The sequence below is a fragment of the Chrysemys picta genome, chromosome 12, assembly GCF_011386835.1.
Source record: "Chrysemys picta bellii isolate R12L10 chromosome 12, ASM1138683v2, whole genome shotgun sequence".
NCBI classification, from domain to species: domain Eukaryota; kingdom Metazoa; phylum Chordata; order Testudines; family Emydidae; genus Chrysemys; species Chrysemys picta.
In genome coordinates, this window is record NC_088802.1 from 24,245,605 (window position 1) to 24,271,275 (window position 25,671).

Consider the following 25,671-nt stretch of genomic DNA (forward strand, 5'->3'; position numbering starts at 1 on the left):
CCCCCTCCCAGCACTGGATGGGCCCCACCAGCTCTGCCCCCCAGCCCTGAACTCTGCCCCCCCTGCAGGTGCTTCTCCTTCGGCATCGGGGCCGGGGCCTCCACAGCTCTGATCAAAGGCATCGCCCGGGCAGCAGAGGGCAGCGCCGAGTTCATCACTAGTCGGGACCGCATGCAGCCCAAGGTGAGAACCCAGGAGTCCAGGCTCCCAGCTCCCCTGCTGTAACCCACCAGCCCCCACTCCCCTCCCTGCAGCAGGGATAGAACCCAGGAGTCCTGTGTCCCAGCTCCCCCACTCTAGGCCATTAGACCGCACTCCCCTGCAGAGCTGGGGATAGGACCCAGGCATCCTGGCCCACCCTATGTGTGCCGGTGTCTCTCCCAGGTGCTGCAGTCTCTGAAGCGGGCCCTGCAACCGACGGTGACCGGGATCTCGCTGAGCTGGGATCTGCCCCCTGGGATGCAGGCGGAGCTGCTGCGCCGTGGCCCCGAGGCGATCTTCGGTGGGCAGCGGTGCCTCGTCTACGCCCAGCTCCGCGGGCAGCCCCAGGTGAGAGAGTGAGGCCCCTGCCCTGGGACGCCCCCAGGGCTCGGGATCAGTGACTGAGCCAGGAGCCCCCCAGTCTCCTTCTGGGCAATAACTCTGACCCCTAACGATGGCCATTGGGCTGGAGCTCTCTGTGCTACCCCAGCCCCATTGTTCTCAATGGGGATAGTTAACTCTGACCCCTAACGACAGCCATTGAGCCAGGGGATCTCTGTGCTACCCTAGCCCCATTGATTTCAGTGGGGATTGTTAACTCTGACCCCTAATGATGGCCAGTGGGCTGCAGGTCTCTGTACTAGCCCGGCTGCATTGATCTCAGGGCAGGTCTACACTACAAATTTACATCGGCGCAGCTGCACTGCTGTAGCACATCTGGTGAAGACGCTCTAAGCCGACGGGAGAAGCTCTCCTGCTGACATAGCTCTGTCTACACGGGGGGCTAAAGTCGGTGTAACTATGTCGCTCAGGGGTGTGGATTTTTCATGCCCCTGGGCAACATAGTTCTACCAAAGTATGTAGTGTAGACGAGACCTCCAGTGGGGCTCGATAATTCTGACCTCTAATGATGGCCACTGGGCTACCCCAGCCCCATTGAGCTCAATGGGGATTGTTAACTCTGGACCCTAAAGGCAGCCATTGGGCTGACTAGGCTAGCCCCCCAACTGGTGTCAATTGGCCATATTTGCCCTCTTTGTTCTGTAAGCTGGGTCTGGGGGATCCCAGGGCATCTTCTCCCCTGTCGCATCCCCCCTCTGACTACCTTTCTTTGCCCGCAGCCCCCAGACACTCCCATGGGGGGTGTCACCCTGCAGTACCGCATCCAGGACCAGACCTACAAGGAGACGCTGCAGTTCCCCCTGCAGCCACAGGATGGAGACAGGTGACAGCAATGCTCCCCAGCTCCTATACCCCCGCCACGACCCCACCCCAGGGGAACAGACGGGGTGGGATCTGCCCTCCTGGCTCCCAGCCCCACTTCTGTGACCACTAGACCCTACTCCCTTCCCGGCACCAGGATAGAACCCAGGAGTCCTGGCACCCGCCCCCCCCCCAATCCCACTAGACCCTGCTCCCCTCCCCGCAGCAGCTGGAACCCAGGCGTCCAGGGCTAACCCCGTGTGACTCTCTCTCCCCGGCACAGGCTGCCCGTTCACCGGCTGGCAGCCAAGTCGCTGCTGCTGGAGCTGGAGGGGACCATGGGGGCCGGGTCAGAGGGGGACCGGCACCGGGCACTGGAGGCCAGCCTAAGCTCGGGGGTCATCTGCTCCCTCACGGCTTACGTGGGGGTGGACACGGAGCGGGGGCAGCCGGTGCGGGGGCCGCTGGTGAGACGGGACGTCCCGCTGGCAGGTATCCCCTGAAGGGGTCGGGGCTCCTGGTGGCAGGGGGGGACCCAGCATGTGGGGAGAACTCGGGGGGGGGGGGGGAGGAAGGGGGAGGGGAAACCTAGCACCAGGGGGAGGGATGGGGGAACCTGGTGTCGGGGAGGAGGGGAATTCCGGGAGGGATCCCAGCACGGGGGGATCCCAGTGTAAGAGGGGGGACCCAGAAGCATGGGGGGGCGTCATGCTTATAGAATAATGTCCCTTTGCCCCTCTCTCTGACCCCCCGACTCCCATTGGGCTGTGCTGCCTCTCTCTGTTCCAGGGCGACAGCGACCCCAATGCTCACACCCCCGGGGCATGGGGAGAGCAGGGGTGCTGGCAGGGTGAGATGGGGAGTAGCCCACAGGGCTTGCCCCCCCCCTCCTCCCAGCCAGGAGAGTGGGACCTGTGCTTCCCCCCAGACACATGGACAGAGACAGACAGGCAGGCGGAGACCCAGAGTCAGACAGGGACAGAGACCGAGAATCAGACAGATGGGGACAGCCCGGAGAGACGCAGAGAGAGAAACAGACCCAGTCAGACAGATGGACTGACCCAGACAGCTGCAGGGACAGGAGAGGCGGACGCATCGCTGTCATGAGCAGACCTGGCTAGCGGGGGCCTCTCGCCCCCCAGCATCCTGCCCTCATCCATGGGGCGCAGCACCCACCCCTGCATCCCCTGAGCCTGGAGGAGGGGTCCCAACTGAGGGGAGAAGAATGGGGCTATGGGGACTGGATCTGGGGGTCACAGCCGGGGGGTGGGGGAAGGGGCAGGAGCTGGGGACATCCCGGCTGTGATGGAGCTGTGGGGAGAGGAGGATGGGGCTGGGTGTGTGGGGGTTCCAGCTCGGGGAAAGGGAATGGGAGGGTATGGGGGAGAGGTCCCAGGGTCCCAGCGGTGTGTTGGCTCTAAGTGCCTGGGTGGGGGATGGATTTCTCCTCCCTCCCTTTGCTTCTCTGTGTCTGTTTGTGTGTCCATCTGTCTCTCTGTCCATCTGCTCCCTAAATTTAGATTTCATCATCGACTATATGGAGGTGAATGACTGCGTCTCGATAGGACAGGTCTCAGTAGACCATATTTGCGAGCGGCCGGCGAGCATAGTGCGCATAGACGAACCGAACCACCGCAGCATCTTCGGGCGCCTGTCCCGTGCATTGCGTGTGGCACGTGAGTACCACTGTCACGAGTGCCTGCACCTCCCGAAGTCCAGTACTGGCCATCCCCTCCCTTGGAATTGCCTGTCCTGGCTCCGTGGCCTCCCAAAGCGCAGCTGGGGGGGCCCCCAACACAAGGGCAGACAGTCCTACAACCAGGGGGCCCCGCAGGAGATGGCACCCCAGAAAGGTGAGGGGGGCAGGGGCTGGAAGTCAGGACTCCGGGGGTGGGCAAACTCCAGGGTGACGCTTCATCGGGTAAGAGACGGACGTGCCCTGAAGGTCACGGAGCTGTGCAAGTATTTAAAAACTACATAGAAAATAAAGGAAATTCCTGGGCGAAAAACCTTTATGTCTCTGCGGGAGGGGGAATCCTTAGCTGTTTTTTTTTAAGTGTCGTGAAGCAAATTATCTTGAAACAAAATAAATAAAAAAATAAGGAAACCCCCAGGCAAAAAACTCTGTGAAGCTGGAATTTGGGGTGTAAGTTTGTATCAGTGAGCTAAGTGTGTGTGTTGGGGAGGGAGGGATCAGTGATCATTTTTAGTGACAGAAATGTCTCTGAGCAGTTTTCTCTGAAATAAACACAGAGGGAAATTCCCAGGAAAAAAAACCTTGTGAAACTGGGCCTAAGCTTGGACATTTGTACAGACGAGTTCAGGGGCAAAAGTCTTTATTGGCACATTCTGGTTTATAAACGAAGAAACCCACGAAAGGCAGAAATTTTAAAGTGAAGGCTAACCTTAAAACCTGAATGTGGAGAGTCTAGAAATACGAAGTTACTGTAGCCCAGATAACTTTAACTCTGCCCCGTAACCCTGACCCATGCATGGCTATAATATCATATAGATTCTGTAACATCCCGTCCCCCGCTACCCCTTTAGATGCTTGTGAATCCCCGGATGTAGGTCTGTATCACAGGTTGTAGTGAGTGATGTTCCCGGGGTCAGATTGTATTTGAGAAAAACCCTGGGGTCGTGGAATTAATGGCTGGGCTGGGTCATTCACAGGGAATTAGGTGCCCATCTCCGATTGAAAGTTAATTGTAATCCCATGGGTGCAAGAAGGGGCACAGTTAAGGATGTCTGTGGAGGGGTTAAGGGTGCAGAAGAGCAGGTAAAGGCTGCCCATGGATGAGGTAGTGTTAAGGGTGCAGAGGAGCAGGTTAAGGACACTCATGGAGGGACAGAGTTAAGGACACACAGAGGGTCAGAGTTAAGGTTGTTGGCTGTCCCCCTGACTGGACAGGCCATGTCTCTGTTCTGTACCCACAACCCTGTACCAGCCCCATCTCCCCATGTCTCTCCCCAGGGCGGGAACCGGAGGAGTCTCCCTTGCTGAGGCTGGTGTCTCTGCAAAATGCCGATGGCTCGTGGGACCTGGACCCCCGGCTGGCTGCCGTGCTGGGGGTGAACGAGACCAACACCAGGAGGATGATACCCAGTGAGGTGAGTGGGGGTGGGGGTGCAGAGGAGAGAGGAGAGGAGAGATGGGGGACAGGTGCCATGGGTTGGGCCTGTTCTCTCCTCCCAGATGAGATTGGCGGTGACCCAGGCTTGGGGGGGTGGAATCTGAGGGTGACTCGATTAAATGATCCCCTGAACCTGGAGCCCAGTGGGCAAGACGGGCCCAGGTCAGGGGGCTGGGAACCCCCTAATGGGGTCAGAGCATTGGATCGAGGGGGCCCAGGGTCAGGTGGAGGCGCCCAGGCCGGGCCCTGTCTCAGGCCGTCTCCCTACCCCCTGGGCATGGCACTGGGCATCTGGGTAGGGGGTCCACAGTGCTGGAGTGGGGGCACTAGGAACCCTCTGAGTCCGGGGGGAGGAGGCTGGAGTGGTGGGGGGTCCCTATGCCAGGGGGAGGGCTGAGTGGGGGATGGAGGCCGGGGGGGCAGGCCGGGCACTGACTCAGGCTGTCTCTCTCCTGCCCCCCGCAGGACGTGACCCCCAGCGTCTGGGCCACGGTGCTGGCCGTGGTCTGGCTGCACACCCGGGCCGTGGGGCAGCGCGACGAGTGGGAGCTGCTGGAGGCCAAGGCTGTGGGCTGGGTGCGGGACCGAGCAGGTGAGAGGGGGCCGGTGGGGTAGGGGGCAGGGACAGTGTCCAGGGTCTCAACCCCGAGAGCCCCTGCCCATTAGGGCCCCTGAGCCTGGGCCCCAGGAACCTCCATTCTCACCTCCCTGTCCCCATGGCCCGGAGCCATGACCCTGCCCCCCATGTCCCATAGCCCAGCCCCCTTCAGGGCCTTGAGAGCCTGTGCCCCATGGGTCTCAGGGCCCCCATCCCTGAGATTTCTGCCCCCCAGACCCCACAGCCCAGCCCTCAATAGCCCCCAGCCTTTCCCCATCCCACTCCCAGCACCCTGCCAGGGTTTCCGTTCCCCGTCCCCCAGGGCCTTTACTTCCCAGCTTCCCATCCCCCATGCCAGTCCCCCACATGCTGTGAGCTCTCTTCCCTTTGCCCCCAGGCCCTCCCCTTGTTCCCCAGGCTGGTGTCTCTCCACTGACCCTCCTCTCATTTCAGGGGCCCCGCTGAGCAAGTGCCTGGAAGCCGCCAACGCCCTGCTGGGCTGTAGCGTTAGCCCTGCTGTCTTCGGGCTCTGAGCCTCCCCGGGATCCCCATGCCCGCTCCCCAAACTACCCTGGGCATTCAACCGGGAGCCCTGAGGGCCAACAGTGGGCACTGGATGCAGACCCACATGGCCGGCCTGTGCCCAACCCGGAGCAACCCCCCAGCTGGGATCCCACCACTGCCACCAATTCGGATGCATCTGCCTCCCGCTGGCTGAAGAGGAGCCATGGCTGCCCCCCGGCTCCACCCCACACTGACCCACTGTTCAGTGACCCTCATGCTGCTCACAGCCGCTGCCTCCTCTCAGCATTGTGGGGGAGTCCTCAGGATCGCCTGCGTCAACGTTGCAAATTTCTTTGCTTTTTCAAAATGACTGAAGGGTCCCTCTATAAACAGACCCTTTGCCCCACCCCAGAGGTGGCTGCACTGACCTCACCCTGCATGAGCCATCCAGTGTAAACCTAGTCACATCTACGCGGAATTCAGCTATTGGACAGACAGACAGACCAACAGGATCTTTGCTTGTCCAGACATGACCTCATTTTGTCATAATGGCAGATTTCTCTTTGCTAGACAATCCTGAACGCAAACAGGAGCGCAGTGATTCACATAATTCTTCATTTCCTCTCTGTCTAGGTCTGGACTAGAGCTGGTCAGACATTTTCTAGCTGAACAGTGTTGTGTTGGCAAATGCGATTCCATGGTGAAGGCTGAAAGGTGGAAGCAGGCAGCAGATGGAGGAAGCTTGTGCCATGCTGCGTGTTGTGAATCTGTCCCCATTCACCGGCTGCTGAATTTTCTACCACAGAAGAAATGCTTAAAAACCTGATTATCCATCTTGACGGTTAATGCTCATGCTGTGTCCATCCTGGGCAGCACCGGGCCCTCCTCAGGACATCCTGGGACTCAAGCAAACGATGAAAGACATCAGCTGGTTTATTCCCTGGAAAGAAAGTGCTATTTTTATCAAGAAACTGCAGGAACATAACGAAGAAGCAAACAGTTTTCCCACTTCATGTTAACCAGCACTGACCCCCTTGGAACAGCTTTCACCCTATGACTCTGTGCTGGGTCACGTCCCTATTTCAGCCTTTCTGTGTCTGAGAAGGCAACTCAACAAATTCAATTTACAGCACCTGGAGTCCAAACCCAGCTACCTGCCCCGCATTGCGCAGAGACTCTGGGGAAGGATTAAGATACCAGGTAATTGATTAATTGCCTTAAGCCCTGACGGAATGCCGCCCTGGGACTGAGATTTCCCCAAAGGCCAGATAGAATTCGGAGATCCTAATTCTCACTTCCCGCTATGAATAGTGGAATTTCGATACCAGCGGTGATATCCTGGTCCCATTGAAATCAAAGGGTGTTTTGTCTTCGACTTCAGCGGGCACAGAATTTCAGCCCATATTACTAGGCTTTTGCAAATTTAACCCTGTGGCTGGGATTTTGGAAGACGTGGTTGAGGCACCCAGTTCCAGGGGATTTGGCCTCTTTGAAAATTCCAACCTACTATCCTGTTCCAAACCCACTGAAGTCAGAGAAAAGGCTCTTTCAGAGAGAGCTGGGGAACCAGCTTCCATTGAAAACTCCAGCCGGAGTGAGTCTTTCCAATGGTCTTCAGATAAACTCCGTTGGTAGAAGCTGATTGCCTAGCTCCCTTCGGCGCCTTTGGATATCCCAGTTTCCAGCTGACTCCAGTGGACTTTGAAGCAGGCCCAGTATGGATACCTGAGCCTTTAGCTAGATAGAAAATCCACACACAGAATAACAAAATCATATGATCGTCTGTACTCACAGGTATGTGGCCATAAACAGCCTCACATCCTATACCCACCCAGTAATGTATGAACCCTCCAGCCTGTAATGCCCTGTCCGTGCCCATCTGTTCCCATCTAGTCCTGGGTCCTAGGTTCTCTCCTTGGCTCTGGCTGGGCTTTGCATGCTAGCGACTAGAGCAGGGGACTGGCCCATGGCGTTCCCAGGTTCTGTTTTGGTTCCTGGAGGCAAATGTGGCCTAGTGGGTCGAGCAGGGGGGACTGGGACTCAGGACTGTGGTAAAAGTGTCACAAAGAAACTATAATAAAGACAATTAACAGATGTAAACACACTGAGCATAGCAGGTGTCACCCATCAGTCTTACAGGGCTCCAGCAGGTCAGAGTCTTTCCAATCTTCCGCCAGCCCAGAAGGTCCTGTCCATTCGATGGGTCCGAGTCAGTTCAAACTCATCCTTTCAGAGCAAAAGTCCTTTCTTTTGTTTCCTTGTTTTTGGAAAAGCCAGCCTGACTCAGTCTGCAAACACGCTTCCCCCACCCACCCACCCTCCTGAGGGGTGGAACTTCTCTGGAGTGGATCAGTCTTCGGAGTGGGGGAGAGGGCGGGGATGTCTACACTGCATTGTAAACCCGGGCTTGTGGACTCGGTGTTTCCAAGTCCATGCTTGAGTGTCCACACTGCATTGGAAGTCTGGGTTTACAATGCTGGACCTGGGTCTCTCAGCCTCGCTAACATGTCAATACTGCACTGTGCAGACCTTCTGACTCGGGTCTGCGGCTTGACCCGCGTCCACACTGCACAATGACAGGGCTTGGACCAGAGTATCAGCAAGACGCAGGCTCTGACCCATCCCCCTAGCAGCATCCTAGGACCCAGGCCCTGAGTGTTTGCTCCACTGAGTCAGACTGACCTATGTGCATGCAGAAAGGGGCCTTGGGCTTAGACATGAGTCAGAGCCCGGGTTTAGGGTGCAGTGTAGACATAGATGGTGAGTTGCTTTGCTTTACTCCCCCCCGCCCCATTTTTGGTTCCTGGAGGAGCTGGTGTAACCCTCCCCCCTGGAGTTATATACAATTCCTGGCCCACAGCGATACATAAACTTAATACAGTGTGGTCCCCAAAATATTGATGGGGTACGATATCTAAGACTGGCCTGCAGAGAGCATCCCAGTGATGCACTGGATTGGGGAACATGGGTGCTGGGTTCAAATCTCAGCTCTATAACCTAATCATAGCGTGAACTTGGGTAAGTCACTTCATTGCTTTGTGCCTCAGTTTCCCCGTTGGAAAATAGGGATGATGATGATAATATTCCCACTTCCAGAGGTGTTATGAGAATAACTCGAAAAGTACTTGGGAGTCAGATACAACAGTGCTGGGTGCGGTATAATACCTAGATACATGAAGAGTAACATCTTGGTCAGTTACTGAACCAGAAATAGTTATGAACAAGAAACTTCACTTATCAAATGTATATTTCACAACTCCTCTTGGAATAAATAATTTAATCTTTGAGTCAGCTAGAGTAAACCTAGACCATCCCTGACAGGTGTTTGTCCAACCTGGTTTTAAAAACCTCCAGTGATGGGGATTCCACAACCTCCCTTGGAAGCCTGTTCCAGAGCACAACTACCCTGAGAGTTAGAAAGTTTTTTTCCAATATCTAACCTGAATCTCCCTTGCTGCAGATTAAGCCCACTGCTTCTTCTCTTACCTTCAGTGGAAATGGAGAACAATGGATCCCTGTCCTCTTTAGAACAGCCCTTAACTTATTGGAAGACTGTTATCAGGTCCCCCTCAGTCTTCTTCTCTCAAGACTAAACATGCCCAATTTTTTAACCTTTCCTCACAGATCAGGTTTTCTAACTCCTTGATCATTTTTGTTACTCTCCTCTGGACTCTCTCCAATTTGTCCACATCTTTCCTAAAGTGTGGTGCCAATAACCGGACACAGTACCCCCGCTAAGGCCTCACCAGGGCCGAGTAGAGCAGGACAGTTACCTCCTGTGTCTTACATACAAAACTCCTGTTAATACACCCCAGAATGAGATTAGTGCCAGGGCCTGTGTTATACATGAGGGGAGATGAGATGGTCACAAAGTTTCCAAGGCCAGAAGAGATCAATGAGTCATCCCCTCCCATCCAGTTATAGAATAGAATCATAGAATATCAGGATTGGAAGGGACCTCAGGATCTAGTCCAACCCCCTGCTCAAAGCAGGACCAATCCCCAACTAAATCATCCCAGCCAGGGCTTTGTCAAGCCTGACCTTAAAAACCTCTAAGGATGGAGATTCCACCACCTCTCTAGGTAACCCATTCCAGTGCTTCACCACCCTCCTAGTGAAAAAGTTTTTCCTAATATCCAACCTAAACCTCCCCCACTGCAACTTGAGACCATTACTCCTTGTTCTGTCGTCTGGTACCACTGAGAACAGTCTAGATCCATCCTCTTTGGAACCTCCTTTCAGGTAGTTGAAAGCAGCTATCAAATCCCCCCTCATTCGTCTCTTCTGCAGACTAAATAATCCCAGTTCCCTCAGCCTCTTCTCATAAGTCATGTGTTCCAGTCCCCTAATCATTTTTGTTGCCCTCCGCTGAATGCTTTCCAATTTTTCCACATTCTTCTTGTAGTGTGGGGCCCAGAACTGGACACAGTACTCCAGATGAGGCCTCACCAATGTTGAATACAGGGGAACGATCACGTCACTCGATCTGCTGGGAGTGCCCCTACTTATACAGTCCAAAATGCCATTAGCCTTCTTGGCAACAAGGGCACACTGTTGACTCATATCCAGCTTCTCGTCCACTGTAACCCCTAGGTCCTTTTCTGCAGAACTGCTACCTAGCCACTCGGTCCCTAGTCTGTAGCAATGCATGGGATTCTTCCGTCCTAAGTGCAGGACTCTGCACTTGTCTTTGTTGAACCTCATCAGATTTATTTTGGCCCAATCCTCTAATTTGTCTAGATCCCTCTGTATCCTATCCCTACCCTCCAGCGTATCTACCACTCCTCTCAGTTTAGTGTCATCTGCAAACTTGCTGAGGGTGCAGTCCATGCCACCCTCCAGATCATTAATGCTGCTATAATGGTGCTTCCTTCTCATTCATTATCCTTTGCTGCCCTCTGGTGACTGCATGAAGCAACCAGAATTTCATTGACATCTGCTGTATTCGCCATCTTTTCTCTTTACTGCTTCGCTTCCAAGGGTAAGCACCAAAGGCTGGTTGGGGCACTTGGACTGTGGATGGGATCGCAGAACCCCCGGCACCTGTTAGGATATAGATATTCAGGCCTGTCTGTAAAGGCTTATACTTTAAGAATTTAGTTGTATTCTTATCACTTAGGGTATGTCTACACTATGAAATTAGGTCGAATTTATAAAAGCCGGTTTTATAGATATCGGTTTTATACAGTCGATTGTGTGTGTCCCCACATAAAATGCTCTAAGTGCATTAAGTCGGCGGACCGCGTCCACAGTGCCGAGGCTAGCGTCGACTTCCGGAGCGTTGCACTGTGGGTAGCTATCCCACAGTTCCCGCAGTCTCCGCTGCCCATTGGAATTCTGGGTTGAGATCCCAATGCCTGATGATGCAAAAACAGTGTCGTGGGGGGTTCTGGGTACATGTTGTCAGGTCCCTCCCCCTCCGTCAGAGCAACGGCAGACAATCGATTCGCGCCTTTTTACCTGAGTTACCTGTGCAGACAACATACCACTGCAAGCATGGAGCCCGCTCAGCTCACAGTCACCATATGTCATCTGGGTGCCGGCAGACGTGGTACTGCATTGCAGCAGCTAATTGCCTTTGGCAGTAAACGGTGCAGTATGACTGGTAGCCGTCATCGGCTATTTGGGTGCTGGCAGACGTGGAGCTGCATTGCTACACAGCAGCAGCTCCTTGCCTTTTGGCAGTGGATGGTGTATTACGATTGGTATCCGTCATCGTCATATTCCTCAGTGAGTTCAATCAGAGGCACCCGGGAAACTTCTTCAACAGATTCCTCTAAGAAATACTGAACCAAACTTTCCACTCTGGGTATCTGATTCTTCATTTTGTCTCCTGGAGACCCGGCAGTCCTATTGAACCGTCTTGACGATGATGGCTAGCAGTCGTAGTACAGCATTTTCTGCCAAGCACCCAGAAGATGCTGATGGCTATCAGTCATGCTGCACCGTCTGCTGCCAGCTTAAGATGTAAAAAATAGATGGACCAGATTTGTTCTGTATTCATTTGCTTCCCCCTCCCTCTGTGAAATCAACAGTCTGCTAAACCCAGGGTTTTGAGTTCAATCTTTGGGGGTGCCATTCTGTGTGACAGTTGTTTTGTTTCTCCCTGATGCACAGCCACCTTTGTTGATTTTAATTCCCTGTACCTGTACGCCATGTCGTCACTCGCCCTTCCCTCCCTCCCTCCGTCAGACACTAGTTTCGCACCTTTTTCAGCCCAGACGCCATAGCACTGGGATCATGGAGCCCGCTCAGATCACCGCGGCAATTATGAGCACTATGAACACCACATGCATTGTCCTGGAGTATATGCAGAGCCAGAACATGCCAAAGCAAAACCAGGCGAGGAGGCGATTGCAGCGCGGCAACGAGAGTGATGAGGAAATTGACATGGACATAGCCCTCTCACAAGATACGGGCCCAAGCAATGTGGAAATCATGGTGTTACTGGGGCAGATTCATGCCGTGGAACGCCGATTCTGGACCCAGGAAACAAACACAGACTGGTGGGACCGCATCGTGTTGCAGGTGTGGGACGATTCCCAGTGGCTGAGAAACTTTCGCATGCATAAGGGCACTTTCGTGGAACTTTGTGACTTGCTTTCCCCTGCCCTGAAGTGCCAGAATACCAGAATGAGAGCAGCCCTCACAGTTGAGAAGCGAGTGGCGATAGCCCTGTGGAAGCTTGCAACGCCAGACAGCTACCGGTCAGTCGGGAATCAATTTAGAGTGGGCAAATCTACTGTGGGGGCTGCTGTGATCCAAGTTGCCAGGGCAATCAAAGACCTGCTGATATTAAGGGTAGTGACTCTGGGAAACGTGCAGGTCATAGTGAATGGCTTTGCTGCAATGGGATTCCCAAACTGTGGTGGGGCGATAGACGGAACCCATATCCCTATCTTGTCACCGGAGCTCCAAGCCACCGAGTACATAAACCGCAAGGGGTACTTTTCAATGGTGCTGCAAGCCCTGGTGGATCACAAGGGACATTTCACCATGATCAACGTGGGATAGCCAGGAAAGGTACATGATGCTCACGTCTTCAGGCACTCTGGTCTGTTTTGAAAGCTGGAGGAAGGGACTTTCTTCCCGGACCAGAAAATAACCGTTGGGGATGTTGAAATGCCTATCGTTATCCTTGGGGACCCAGCCTACCCCTTAATGCCATGGCTCATGAAGCCGTACACAGGCAGCCTGGACAGGAGTCAGGACCTGTTCAACTATAGGCTGAGCAAGTGCCGAATGGTGGTGGAATGTGCATTTGGACGTTTAAAAGCGCACTGGCGCAGCTTACTGACTCTGATAGACCTCAGCGAAACCAATATCCCCATTGTTATTGCTGCTTGCTGTGCGCTCCACAATCTCTGTGAGAGCAAGGGGGAGACATTTATGGCAGGGTGGGAGGTTGAGGCAAATCGCCTGGCCGCTGATTACGCGTAGCCAGACACCAGGGCAGTTAGAAGAGCACAGCAGGGCGCGGTGCACATGAGAAGCTTTGAAAACAAGTTTTGTGACTGGCCAGGCTACGGTGTGAAACTTCTGTTTGTTTCTCCTTGATGAACCCTTCCCCTCCCCCCCCCCCCCCCGGTTCACTCTACTTCCCTGTAAACTAACCACCCCACCCTCCCCTTCCCCCTTCGAGCACGGCTTGCAGAGGCAATAAAGTCATTGTTACTTCACATCTCATGGATTCTTTATTAATTCATCACACAACTAGGAGGATAACTGCCAAGGTAGCCCGGGATGGGTGGGGGAGGAGGGAAGGAAAAGGACACACTGCAGTTTAAAACTTTAACACTTATTGAAGGCCAGCCTTCTGATGCTCGGGCAATCATCTGGGGTGGAGTGACTGGGTGGCCGGAGGCCCCCCCACCATGTTCTTGGGCATCTGGGTGAGGAGGCTATGGAACTTGGGGAGGAGGGCTGTTGGTTACACAGGGGCTGTAGCGGCGGTCTCTGTTCCTGCTGCCTGTCCTGCAGCTCAACCATACGCTGGAGCATATCAGTTTGATGCTCCAGCAGCCGGAGCATCGACTCTTGCATTCTGTCTGCAAGCTGACGCCACCTATCCTTTTCAGCCTGCCACTTGCTCTCTTCAGCCTGCGATTCAGCCCGCCACCTCTCCTCTTGTTCATATTGGGCTTTTCTCATCTCCGACATTGACTGCCTCCACGCATTCTGCTGTGCTCTGTTAGCGTGGGAGGACAGCTCCTTCTAATCTTCTCTAGCCTCTGTGAAGGAGAAACATTTGCAGCTGGTGGAGGAGAAGGGAGAGGTGGTTAAAAAAGACACATTTTAGAAAACAATGGATACACTCTTTCACGTTAAATTTTGCTGTTCACATTACACAGCACATGTGCTTTTGTTAGAAGATCGCATTTTTCCTCTTATATTGAGGGCCTGCCGGTTTGGTGTGAGAGATCACTCACGCAGTGCCAGGCAACAGATTTCGGCTTTCAGGCAGCCATGGTAAGCCACAGTCTTGACTTTTTTAACCTTCTTAACATGTGGGAATGATTTCAAACAGTAGCGACCTCATTTCCCATACCAAGCACCCGTTGGATTGGCCATTTAAAATGGGTTTGCAATGTAAAAGGAGGGGCTGCGGTTTCCTAATTAACATGCAGCACAAACCCAACTACGCCCCCCCCCCCCCACACCCAATTATCTGGGATGATCACTTCACCCCTCCCCCCTACCGCCTGGCTAATAGCGGGGAACATTTCTGTTCAGCCGAGCAGGAACGGGCACCTCTGAATGTCCCCTTGATAAAATCACCCCATTTCAACCAGGTGACCGTGAATGATATCACTCTCCTGAGGATAACAAAGAGAGATAAGGAATGGATGTTGTCTCCATGCCAGCAAACACCGGGACCATATGCTGCCATGCTTTGTTATGCAATGATTCCAGACTACGTGCTACTGGCCTGGCATGGTAAAGTGTCCTACCATGGCGGACGGGATAAGGCAGCCCTCCCCAGAAACCTTTTGCAAAGGCTTTGGGAGTACATGAAGGAGAGCTTTCTGGAGATGTCCCTGGAGGATTTCCGCTCCATCTCCATACACGTTAACAGACTTTTCCAGTAGCTGTACTGGCCGCGATTGCCAAGGCAAAGTAATCATTCATCATTAAACACGCTTGCTTTTAAACCATGTGTAATATTTACAAAGGTACACTCACCAGAGGTCCCTTGTGTACCCTCAGGGTCTGGGAGTATGCCTTGGGTGATTTCGGAGATTACTGGTTCCAGGTCCAGGGTGATAAACATATCCTGGCTGTTGGGGAAACCGGTTTCTCCGCTTCCTTTCTGTGAGCTATCTTCATTGTCTTCATCATCATCTTCCTCGTACCCCGAACCCGCTTCCCTGTTGTGTGTTTCTCCATTGATGGAGTCAAAGTACATGGTTGGGGTAGTGGTGGCTGCACCCCCTAGCATCACATGCAGCTCCACGTAGAAGCGGCATGTTTGCGGCTCTGCCCCGGACCTTCCGTTTGCCTCTCTGGCTTTGTGGTAGGGTTGCCTTAGCTCCTTAATTTTCATGCGGCACTGCTGCGTGTCCCTGTTATGGTCCCTGTCCTTCATGGCCTTTGAGACTTTTTCTAATATTTTGCCATTTCGTTTACTGCTGTGGAGTTCAGCTAGCACTGATTCATCTCCCCATATCGCGAGCAGATCCCATATCTCCCGATCGGTCCATGATGGAGCTCTTTTGCGATCCTGGGACTCCATCATGGTTACCTGTGCTGATGAGCTCTGCGTGGTCACCTGTGCTCGCCACGCTGGGCAAACAGGAAATGAAATTCAAAAGTTCGCGGGGCTTTTCCTGTCTACCTTGTCAGTGCATCTGAGTTGAGAGCGCTGTCCAGAGCGGTCACACTGAAGCACTGTGGGATAGCTCCCGGAGGCCAATAATGTCGAATTCCGTCCACACTACCCCAATTCCGACCCGCAAAGGCCGATTTTAGCGCTAATCCCCTCGTCGGAGGTGGAGTAAAGAAACCACCTTTAAAGGGCCCTTTAAGTCGAAAAAAAGGGCTTCGTCGTGTGGATGTGTCCAGGCTTAATTTGATTTAACGCTGCTAAAGTCGACCTAAACTCGTAGTGTAGACCAGGCCTCAGCTAGTTATAGAGGTATAAAAGAGAGAATCAAAATCACTGTCTGCCGGTCTAAGGGCCTTCTCTTAGGCTAGGTCTACACTACCCGCCTGAATCGGTGGGTAGAAATCGACCTCTTGGGGATCGATTTATCGCGTCCCATTGGGACGCGACAATCGATCCCCAAATCGGCGCTCTTACTCCACCAGCGGAGGTGGGAGTAAGCGCCGCCAACAGAAAGCCGCAGAAGTCGATTTTGCCGCCGTCCTCACAGCGGGGTAAGTCGGCTGCGATACGTCGAATTCAGCTACGCTATTCACGTAGCTGAATTTGCGTATCTTAAATCGACTCCCCCCTGTAGTGTAGATGTACCCTTACTGTGACAGTCTGAGGCCTTGTTCTTAGGCTAAGGCCTTTGGCTAAGCAGCAGAGGCAGCCATAAGCTGAGAAGTGAACGGTCACATCCTCACATTCCAAACCAGTCACATGGAAATAAGGTGCTATTGGCTGTTAGGAATACAATTCTGTCCTGATATTCCTATCACCTCCAGAGAAAGGAAAGAGCCTAGAACATGTAAAAGGAAATTTAGTTTGATAGTTTTCTGTCTGTTAAGAACTCACTTATCAATAGACACAGCTGGGAAACCCTTATGTCTGTATAGATGTAGTTGTGAAATCCTCACTTCTGTATTGTTTTGTATGTTTATTTGCATGGTCTCTGTCTGGTTCTGTAATTGTTTCTGTCTGCTGTATAATTAATTTTGCTGGGTGTAAACTAATTAAGGTGGTGGAATATAATTGGTTAAATAACCATGTTACAGTATGTTAGGATTGGTTAGTTAAATTTCAGTAAAATGATTGGTTAAGGTATAGCTACGCAGAACTCAAGTTTTAATATATAGTCTGCAGTCAATCAGGAAGTAAGGGGGGAATGGGAACAGGGAATGGGGTGCGGGAATTGGAATAATGTTTTGCACAGGGATGGCTCTATGGTGTCAGAGCTGGGAAGGGGGCCACTGAGGAAGGAAACTGGAATCATGCTTGCTGGAAGTTCACCCCAATAAACATCGAATTGTTTGTGCCTTTGGACTTCGGGTATTGTTGCTCTCTGTTCATGCGAGAAGGACCAAGGAAGTGAGAGGGTGAAGGAATAAGCCCCCTAACAGCACCCACCAAGATTTGCCTTTGTATTGTTGTCATCAGCAGGTAACGCACGCAGGCCCCAATCCTGGTGAGGCGGGGGCCAATGGGAGGTTGGCCTTTGAGCTCAGTGGGGACAGGTCTTACCCCCATTGTGTATCTAGGTAGGTAAATGCTTCTGAGCACTGTAGTGTCTAAGCACACGCAGGATGAGGTGAGTCAAATGGAGGTGGGATGTTAGATGGGGTGGGATCTGAGTTACTGCAGAGAATTCTTTCCTGGGTGCTGGCTGCTGAGTCTTGCCCACATGCTCAGGGTTTAACTGATTGCCATATTTGGGGTCGGGAAGGAATTTTCCTCCAGGGCAGATTGGCCGAAGCCCTGGAGGTTTTTCGCCTTCCTCTGCAGTGTGGGGCACGGGTCACTTGCTGGAGGATTCTCTGCACCTTGAGTTCTTTAAACCACGATTTGAGGACTTCAATAACTCAGACATAGGTTAGGGGTTTGTTACAGGAGTGGGTGGGTGAGATTCTGTGGCCTGCGTTGTGCAGGAGGTCAGACTAGATGATCATAATGGTCCCTTCTGACCTTAAAGTCTGAGCTACGGCCAGGTCACACCAACTGGGGATCTGCCCAGTGACTCCAATGGAGCGGCGGCTGATTGACTCCAGCTGAGGATCTGGCCCAAAAAGTTTAAGGCTGATATTTTCCAATCCGGACTAGGTGATTTGAACACACAATTCCCATTGAATTTAGTTTGAAAACATCAACCTAAGTGACCTGCTCAGTGCCACACAGGGAGTCTGGGGAAAAGCCAGGAACTGAACTGCGAGTTCCAAGGGCCAGTCCAATGCCTCAAACACATGCTCAGCCGTCATCTCCCCGCTGGGGTCAGAGGGTAGGGTCTCTGGCCTATGCTATGAACAGAACAGACTATATCACTGTGGTCCCTTCTGGCCTTAGAACAGCTGGGAATCCATGAGTCTCCTAGCGAAATTGTGATCCAAGCTGTTCAAAACAATCGTTTAGCATTAAGTGTCCTGCTCCTCAATGAAAATTGCAACCTCTGCTTTTCCCAAATGAACAGATTAAGGAAGAGTTTAGCACATGCTAAGTATTTGATCAATTGATTTGTGGCCAACATTTTCAAATTTGGGGACCTAAAGTTGTTAATAATTAGGCTGGAATTAGGCACCTAAATCCGATTGAAAGCAGCTTTATAGAAGCTAGATGTCCAAATCCCATTGAAATTCAAAGTGCCAAACTTAGCTCTCATTTGGTACAACTGTAGACCTGAGCCCCAGCCCCATTTGGGGGAAACCGAGGCACAGAGAGGGGCTGGGTCACACTTTCAAAATCATCTAATCCCAGTGTCCAGAGGGGCAGATTTTAAAAGCATTTAGGTGCTTTGTGGAATTTTCACAAGTGCTTAAACAAGTTAGGTGCCTAACTCCCCTAGAAATGAATAGCAATTGGGCATCCAAATCCCTTAGGCAGTTTGAAAATCTTAGCCTTAATGTTTCTGTTTTAGTCTGTTTTTTTTTTTTTTTTTTTCAGGATGGCTGGGCAGCCCTGGCTCCCAGACAGGTCACTGAGAAATGCAGGTGCCCAACACACCTACAAGTCTGGCCACTTTGATTAATAGGGATTTTTGCTGGCTACCTTTAGGCACCTGAGTTTGAAAACTTTTGCCTAAGTGATTTGGCTGAGGTCACAAAGGAAGTCAGGGCCAGCTCCAATATTAAAGCTAAGGTCTCTGGATCCCCATCACGTGCTCCAAACTATTATGATGAATTCTTCTTCTTCTTCTTCTCCAAACTTACACCAGTGAGAACAAGGTTAGAAACTGACCTGTGGAGAAAATCAGGGTCTCAGATGCCCCAATGTAGAGCTGCATTAGCCCCAATTAAGTCACAGAGGTTAATTCTAATTCACACTATGAAGACCCAGAACTATAACAGAAGCTTAAACATTTTTGGTGATCTATTACTCTGTGTATATGTGAGGAAGGGGGAATTTTTGGTGATATATTTATGACCCCGCTACGTGCCTCGGTTTCCCCTATCTGGGGCGTGGTTACTCAGTGGGGGGGGGGGGGGGGAAGGACTACCTGTGTTTTCAGGAAAGACTAAAAGACACAGGAGTGTGTGTGGCAGCTCCCTGTCTGGGAGGCATGAAGAGTCCTTAAGGAACTGGTTGAAACTGACCAAGAGGAACAAGGGGACCAGAGAGACAATGCCAGTGCTGCCTGGATTCCCCCTCTTCTCACAGGGAAGCTGAGCAAAGACACCCCCTCCCCCCAACCTGGAGAATGAAGGACTGGGAAGGGGTGAGCTGGGGGGTCAGAGGTGACTTCTGGATGCGCGCTCTCTCTCTCATAGGAACTGACTACGGAGGTCAGACAGACACACACAGACACAGCCTGGACACGGGGTTCACGCCGGCTCGGCGGGGCCCCGGGCTGACCAGAACGGATGACATTTTCACCTTGATTTCTTTGTACTAACCTAAGAGCTTCCTAGGCTGTGTCCACGTGACTAATAAACCCAACTGTTTCGCAAACGTTGCCTGAGTGTCACTACGAATCCTGGGGGAGGCGCTCGAGTCCCTGCCAAGTGGACACGTCTCTCCCAGGAGTCTGACTCCGCTGGACAGAGCTCACAGGATGAAGCAGGGGGGCTGGAGCCCCAGAGGGTCAGTCCAGCAGGTGGTGAGGCCACATGGCCTCCCCTGAAGGGAGAGTGAGACTCTTTGGGGGTCTGGCCCCAAGGGACTGGTCCAAAGCTGGGGCTGCAGCACCGATCCTGTGGATCTGGGACAGTATGTGTGTGAGGCTGTTCCCCCTGCCTGAGGCTCTGGGATCTGCTGTGTATTTGTGTGTGTGTGTCTTGTTGTTGTCCCCTGCTCAGTGTGTGGGTGTAGGTGCATGCAACCCTGCTGTCCTCTTCTCTTGCTCGGTGTGTGGGGGTGGGGTGCGTATTTCCCTTCTGCGCCCTCTTGGAAGGAAGGACACCTATTCTTTGTGAGTGTGTGTGGGGAGAGGGGGGAGTGCAAGCTGCTTTGTGATGCATGGAGACAGCTCAGTTCTGGCCCGGGCCTGGCCTGGCAGGGGCTGCTGCAGCTCAGAACTCCACAGAAATACCAGAGCTCTGAGGATGCAGGGCCTGGGCCAGGCTCCTTAGCCTGTGTGCTGCAGACAGGAGGGGAATGCTGCAGGAGGAGAGCTGCGGATCACAACAGTGGTGCATTAACAGAGCTCTGTGGGGGGGTGGGGAGCAGTGAACTTGGATCGCAGAGGGTCAGGGTGGAGGGGAATCATCAGCGCTGTGTGTTTGGGGCAGGGCAGCAATGATAGCTCATTTCTGTGATGTATGGGCAGCGTTAGGACAGGCACAACAGGGGTATTGTAGGTCAGGGCTGAGATCCGTCAGCAGAGCTGTAAGGGAGTCAGGGCTGGGACAGCAGGGGGCTGCAGATCAGGATTGAGGGGCACCAGCACAGCTGTGTGTGTGTGAGCCCAGAGATGGAATGGGGTGGGGGAGAAGGGGGCTGTGGGTTAGGAGCGAGGACATTGGCAGAGCCTGGGGTTGTGGGCAGCACAGCAATGCCCATCAGTCAGTGAGGCCTAGAAACCCGGAATTGCCTTTTGCTCACTGCCTCTGGGCCGTGCTGCCTTTGCTAATCTCCTGGGAAACTGAGGTTTGTTTACCTGTCTGTTTCACTGCAGCCACCCCCTCAACCCCCTCACATTCCCTCCCTTCCTGGGGGTCTGATGGAATTTACAAAGGGAGGGATCACCTGTCACGGGCGCTAGGAATGAACGGCTCGACCCCTTTGGCTTTCCCATCAGGGCTATCTGCCATAGGAACAGACCTGTCCCTTCCTTTGTCTAATTTTAATCAATGCCTCTGACTTTCTGTTCTAATCAGCCCCCACGAGACTGCCACAGAGACCGGCATTTCCCGGCAGCGTTGCCATTCTAATGGCCCTCAGCGGGACCCATTAAAGCAACAAGTAACTTTGTTTCTGCTGCTGGTCCATAATTCCTCGAGAGGGTTGTCAGCTCTCCAGGCCGGGCCCAGCCCTGTGCTGGGCTGAGCCCTTCTCGGAGCGCTCATTAAGCCATGTGAAGTTCTAATGACCGGTGTGTCCTCTTGTAGGTCTCTGTTCACTCACAGATGCTGCAGGCTAATTGGAGAGAGTTCTTCTTAGAAGGTTTGCTTATGGGAATGGTTTTAACGAGCACATAACGAAGCAGCCTTTTTTTTTTTTTTTTTTTTAAATATATTTTTGTCCTAAGCAGGGCATTAGTAAAATTAACATGTTTCAAATGAAATTGATCCAGGTTGTATAGAAGGACACCATTGCCTCCTGCAGCACCTCCTTGCAGCTGAGTGTGGCTCTGCTGTGTGTTGCCTCAGTTTCCCCCCCATGAGATCACTTTGACTTTAAGGCAGGAAGGGACCATCATGATCATCTAGTCTGCCCTCCTGCACATCGCAGGCCACAGAACCTCACCCACTCACTCCTGGAATAGACCCCCAACCTCTGGCTGAGTTACTGAAGTCCTCAAATCTTTATTTAAAGACTTCAAGTGACAGAATCCACCACTTACACTAGTTCAAGCCAGCAAGTGACCTATGCCCCATGCTGCAGAGGAAGGCGAAACCCCCCTAGGCTCTCTGCCAGTCTGACCTGGGGAAAACCCCCCAAAAGCCTGCATGTTCCTATGCTAACTTTTGAATTAATCACACATGTATCTCTATGAGTTAACGCTCCATTCGCCTTAGTTAACAGCATTGTCAAAAACAGCAAGGAGTCTGGTGGCACCTTAAAGACTAACAGATTTATTTGGGCATAAGCTTTTGTGGGTAAAAACCTCACTGTTCACGGCAAGAGAATCTCTCCTGACTCATGCCAAGGAGAATAAACACATGCAAAAAAAAAAAAAAAAAAAAAAAAGTGATATAATATCCCCTCTATTAGGGTGGGATTTTTGAAGGACTTTGAGGGGGATTTAGGGGCCCAGCTCCCCTGGAATTTCAGCTGGCCCCCCTGAGCCCCTTTGACAATCCCAGGCTCTATCATTTTCTTCACTAAATTGGTGTTTATGTCATGGGAGGCAGTGGCTGGGGAGCTGGGAGCCTGCCATCTATTTCCATGCCTACCACTGACCCGCTGGGTGACCCTGGGCAAATCGCATGACCCCTCCGTGCCTTGGTTTCCCCATCTGCAAAAGGGGGTTAGCCACACTTCTCTTCCTTTGTAAGGTGCTTTGATCTCATGAAAATTGCACTGGGTTTGTGGGTGTGATGGGGTGTCCACCCCACACAAGCCCTGAGTGGGTTAATGTGGGCTGGGAGGGGCCAATTAACCTTAGATGCTGCGTATGGAGGGAAACCAGGGCTTTATAGGGCCCAATGGCAGATGAAGCCCAGCTACGGGAGAAGCTGGGGTAGCATTATCAAGTCAGGAAGCCCAAGCAGGAATGAGCTGCTGGGAGGCAGGATGTCTGCAGTTGTTCCCTGAGGAGAAAGGGAGTTGGCCTGGGATAAGGAGGAGTTCCAGGAGATCCAGGGGGCTAATAAGCCCTGAAGTTCTGCCCTAAACTAGGGAGTCTTACAAGAGGCCTAGAGGAGTGAAGTAGCCAACGGGTGTAGAGGCAGCTCCAGGGATGAACCCAGAGTTAGGCAAGGAGATAGAGCGCTGGGCTGCAACAACGGGGTCTGAGACTGAGCAGGCCTAGCGTGCTAGTCAGAGGGTACCTGGGGTGGAAGCCGGGGTAGCAGGGGGACCTGGGTCCACCACTGGCAAAGTGGATGTCCACAACCAGCTAAATGGCAGTAAAAGGCTGTGTGTGTCTGCACTAAGGTCAGGGCTAGCTAATGCGCATTCACAGAGATGTCCTGGCCAGTCCAATTTATAGTCCCCACACAGCACTGCAATATTTTTGGGGGAGGGAGGGCCCTTCCTACCTACCTATGGGGGTCTGACCCCTTCTCCTTGTCTCCTCCTACGTGAATCAGGTTTGGGTGGAGCTTGCCTTTCTGTGAGCCTGGGGAGCCCTTGCCCCTCTGGATGGGAGAGCTGAGAACAGGCAGGCTTGGGGCATGTGCCAAGGACACACTGCTGCAAACGGGTGTGCTTGATGCACCAGAAACTCTCCAGCTCTGGGGAGGGGGGAGGGGAACCCCCACTGAAGTGAATGGGGGCAGTTCACGTGTCTCAGAGCTGTGCTTTAAGGCTGTATTGAGCCCCCCTGGGTGTTCTCTTTCAGCTGAGAACCTCTCATGGAGATGAGTGGGCCACTTCCCACCTCTCCGAGCCCACTCCGCTGCTGATGGATGGTTGGATTCCCCCCCTCCCCCCTGCTTCCTACAGTAATGAAGAACCAGGGCAGCTCTGCCCTAGCCAAGGTTGGGAAGCCCTTCTTGTTAAGCGAATGACTCCAAGTGCTCTAAAATTCACCCTATACCGGAAACCTACTGACCACTATACTTACCTACATGTCTCCAGCTTTCATCCAGATCACACCACACGATCCATTGTCTACAGCCAAGCTCTAAGATACAACCGTATTTGCTCCAACCCCTCAGACAGAGACAAACACCTACAAGATCTCTATCGAGCGTTCTTACAACTACAGTACCACCTGCTGAAGTGAAGAAACAGATTGACAGAGCCAGAAGAGTACCCAGAAGTCACCTACTACAGGACTGGCCCAACAAAGAAAGTAACAGAACGCCACTAGCCGTTACCTTCAGCCCCCAACTAAAACCTCTCCAGCGCATCATCAAGGATCTACAACCTATCCTGAAGGATGATCCCTCACTATCACAGATCTTGGGAGACAGGCCAGTCCTCACTTACAGACAGCCCCCCCCCAACCTAAAGCAAATACTCACCAGTAACCACACACCATACAACAAAAACACTAACCCAGGAACCTATCCTTGCAACAAAGCCCATCACCAACTCTGTCCACACATCTATTCAGGGGACACCATCATAGGACCTAATCACTTCAGCCACACTATCAGAGGCTCATTCACCTGCACATCTACCAATGTGATATATGCCATCATGTGTCAGCAATGCCCCTCTGCCATGTACATTGGCCAAACTGGACAGTCTCTACGTAAAAGAATAAATGGACACAAATCAGACGTCAAGAATTATAACATTCAAAAACCAGTCGGAGAACACTCCAGTCTCCCTGGTCACTCGATTACAGACCTAAAAGTCGCAATTATTCAACAAAAAAACTTCAAAACCAGACTCCAACGAGAAACTACAGAACTGGAATTAATTTGCAAACTGGACACCATTAAATTAGGCTTGAATAAAGACTGGGAGTGGCTGAGTCACTACACAAACTAAAAACTGTTTCCCCATGCTAATTTCCCCCCTACTGTTACTCACACCTTCTTGTCAACTGTTTGAAATGGGCCATCCTGATTATCACTAAAAATTTTTTTCTCCTGCTGATAATAGCTCACCTTAATCGATTAGTCTCATTAGAGTTGATATGGCAGCCCCCATTTTTTTCATGTTCTTAGTGTGTGTATATGTATATATGTGTATATATCTTCCTACTGTATTTTCCACTGCACGCATCTGATGAAGTGGGCTTTAGCCCACAAAAACTTATGGTCAAATAAATTTGTTAGTCTCCAAGGTGCCACAAGTACTCCTCGTTCTTTTTACTTTTACAACTCTGATGCTTCTCGGGGTGCCCAGGGCTGGGAGTTGCCTTGTTACCCCCTCCCTCCAACACGAGGGAGTCTTGCCTGTGCTGGCTGAGTGGGAGCTCCTGACACAACCAGCCCATCAGCCACTCTCCTCTGGGCTCCACCAGCCCTGCAGGCTGACAATCAATGCACCCTCACTCCTGCGTCCCTTCAAAGTCCCCCTTCTGGCATCCACCCCAATCGCTGGATTCCCAAAGACCTCAGTTTCACCTTCCCCCCCACCCCCGGTCCTCTGTCACACAGCACTTGAGTTCAGTCACAGTAAAACAAAAGTGAATTTATTTAAGAAAGAACAGAGATTCACCCAGAAACAAGCGTGAGTGACAGAAACAAAAGGCTACATACAAAACAAAATCATAAAATACAAACTAGGGCCTGTGCTTACTAATGGTCATCTTTCCTATCTAATGACGTAGATTCTCACCCCAAAGTTCAGTCTCTCACAGTGATTGCTGGCCCAAGGAGCTAGGACCTAATCTTTCATAAAGCACCCCTGCTCGGCAAGGTACCTCCTCACCAAACGGGTGCAGAGTCTCTTTCTCCTGTGATATACAGACTCAGTCTTTTGTCTTTATTCCTGGACAGGGCCGGCCCCTCACTGTCATATCGTCTTTTTCACTTCCATGGGGTTTTGATGTTTATAGTGTCTTTGGCTTTCTGTTGATTGTTCTGGATTGATGCAAAGGTAGACAATTGAGTGATACATTACATAATAGACGAGCCAGGGAGGAGGACAACTCCCTCCCAGTTAAATTGGCCATCATTGAGACACATGATTCCCTGCTAACTCTTACTCCAAGACCATAAAGGCAAAATTTTCAGTATAGCTACATTATTCCCTAAATATTACCCGTGTGTACATCTCACAAAAATTGAGTATTGATACGTTACAAGCTTTCAATGGACACCTTGGATGTTACCCTTTATAGATAAACACCATGAAAGTGATGTATTAGTTGTTGTGAGTTTTTCAGGTCTGAGACAGGAGTTGCTTGTAAACAGCAAACTCTTTGCCAGTTGGCACCAATGAGCCTCTGTGTC

At 52.0% G+C, this 25,671-nt stretch overlaps 2 protein-coding genes across 3 annotated transcripts in view; both read left to right on the forward strand.

Annotated features, from left to right (window-relative positions):
* Positions 1 to 24,556, forward strand: part of LOC101936579 (von Willebrand factor A domain-containing protein 5A-like) — a 32,640-nt gene extending 8,084 nt beyond the window's left edge. The window contains exons 11-19 of one of the 2 annotated variants that reach the window (XR_010591686.1): positions 69 to 183; positions 385 to 549; positions 1,323 to 1,426; positions 1,688 to 1,896; positions 2,925 to 3,080; positions 4,379 to 4,515; positions 5,004 to 5,130; positions 5,590 to 6,840; positions 23,396 to 24,556. Coding sequence is in view for 1 of the 2 variants with exons in the window: in XM_024111477.3 (XP_023967245.1) it covers positions 69 to 183; positions 385 to 549; positions 1,323 to 1,426; positions 1,688 to 1,896; positions 2,925 to 3,080; positions 4,379 to 4,515; positions 5,004 to 5,130; positions 5,590 to 5,669 (1,093 nt within the window). In the remaining variant the exon portion in view is untranslated. Of the gene's footprint in view, positions 1 to 68; positions 184 to 384; positions 550 to 1,322; positions 1,427 to 1,687; positions 1,897 to 2,924; positions 3,081 to 4,378; positions 4,516 to 5,003; positions 5,131 to 5,589; positions 16,829 to 23,395 lie in introns of those variants that run through there. The other variant, XM_024111477.3, reaches the window with a different exon arrangement.
* LOC135974464 (maestro heat-like repeat-containing protein family member 1) overlaps positions 1 to 25,671 on the forward strand; it is a 936,803-nt gene that overhangs the window by 634,809 nt on the left and 276,323 nt on the right. The gene's annotated exons all lie outside the window — the stretch shown is intronic.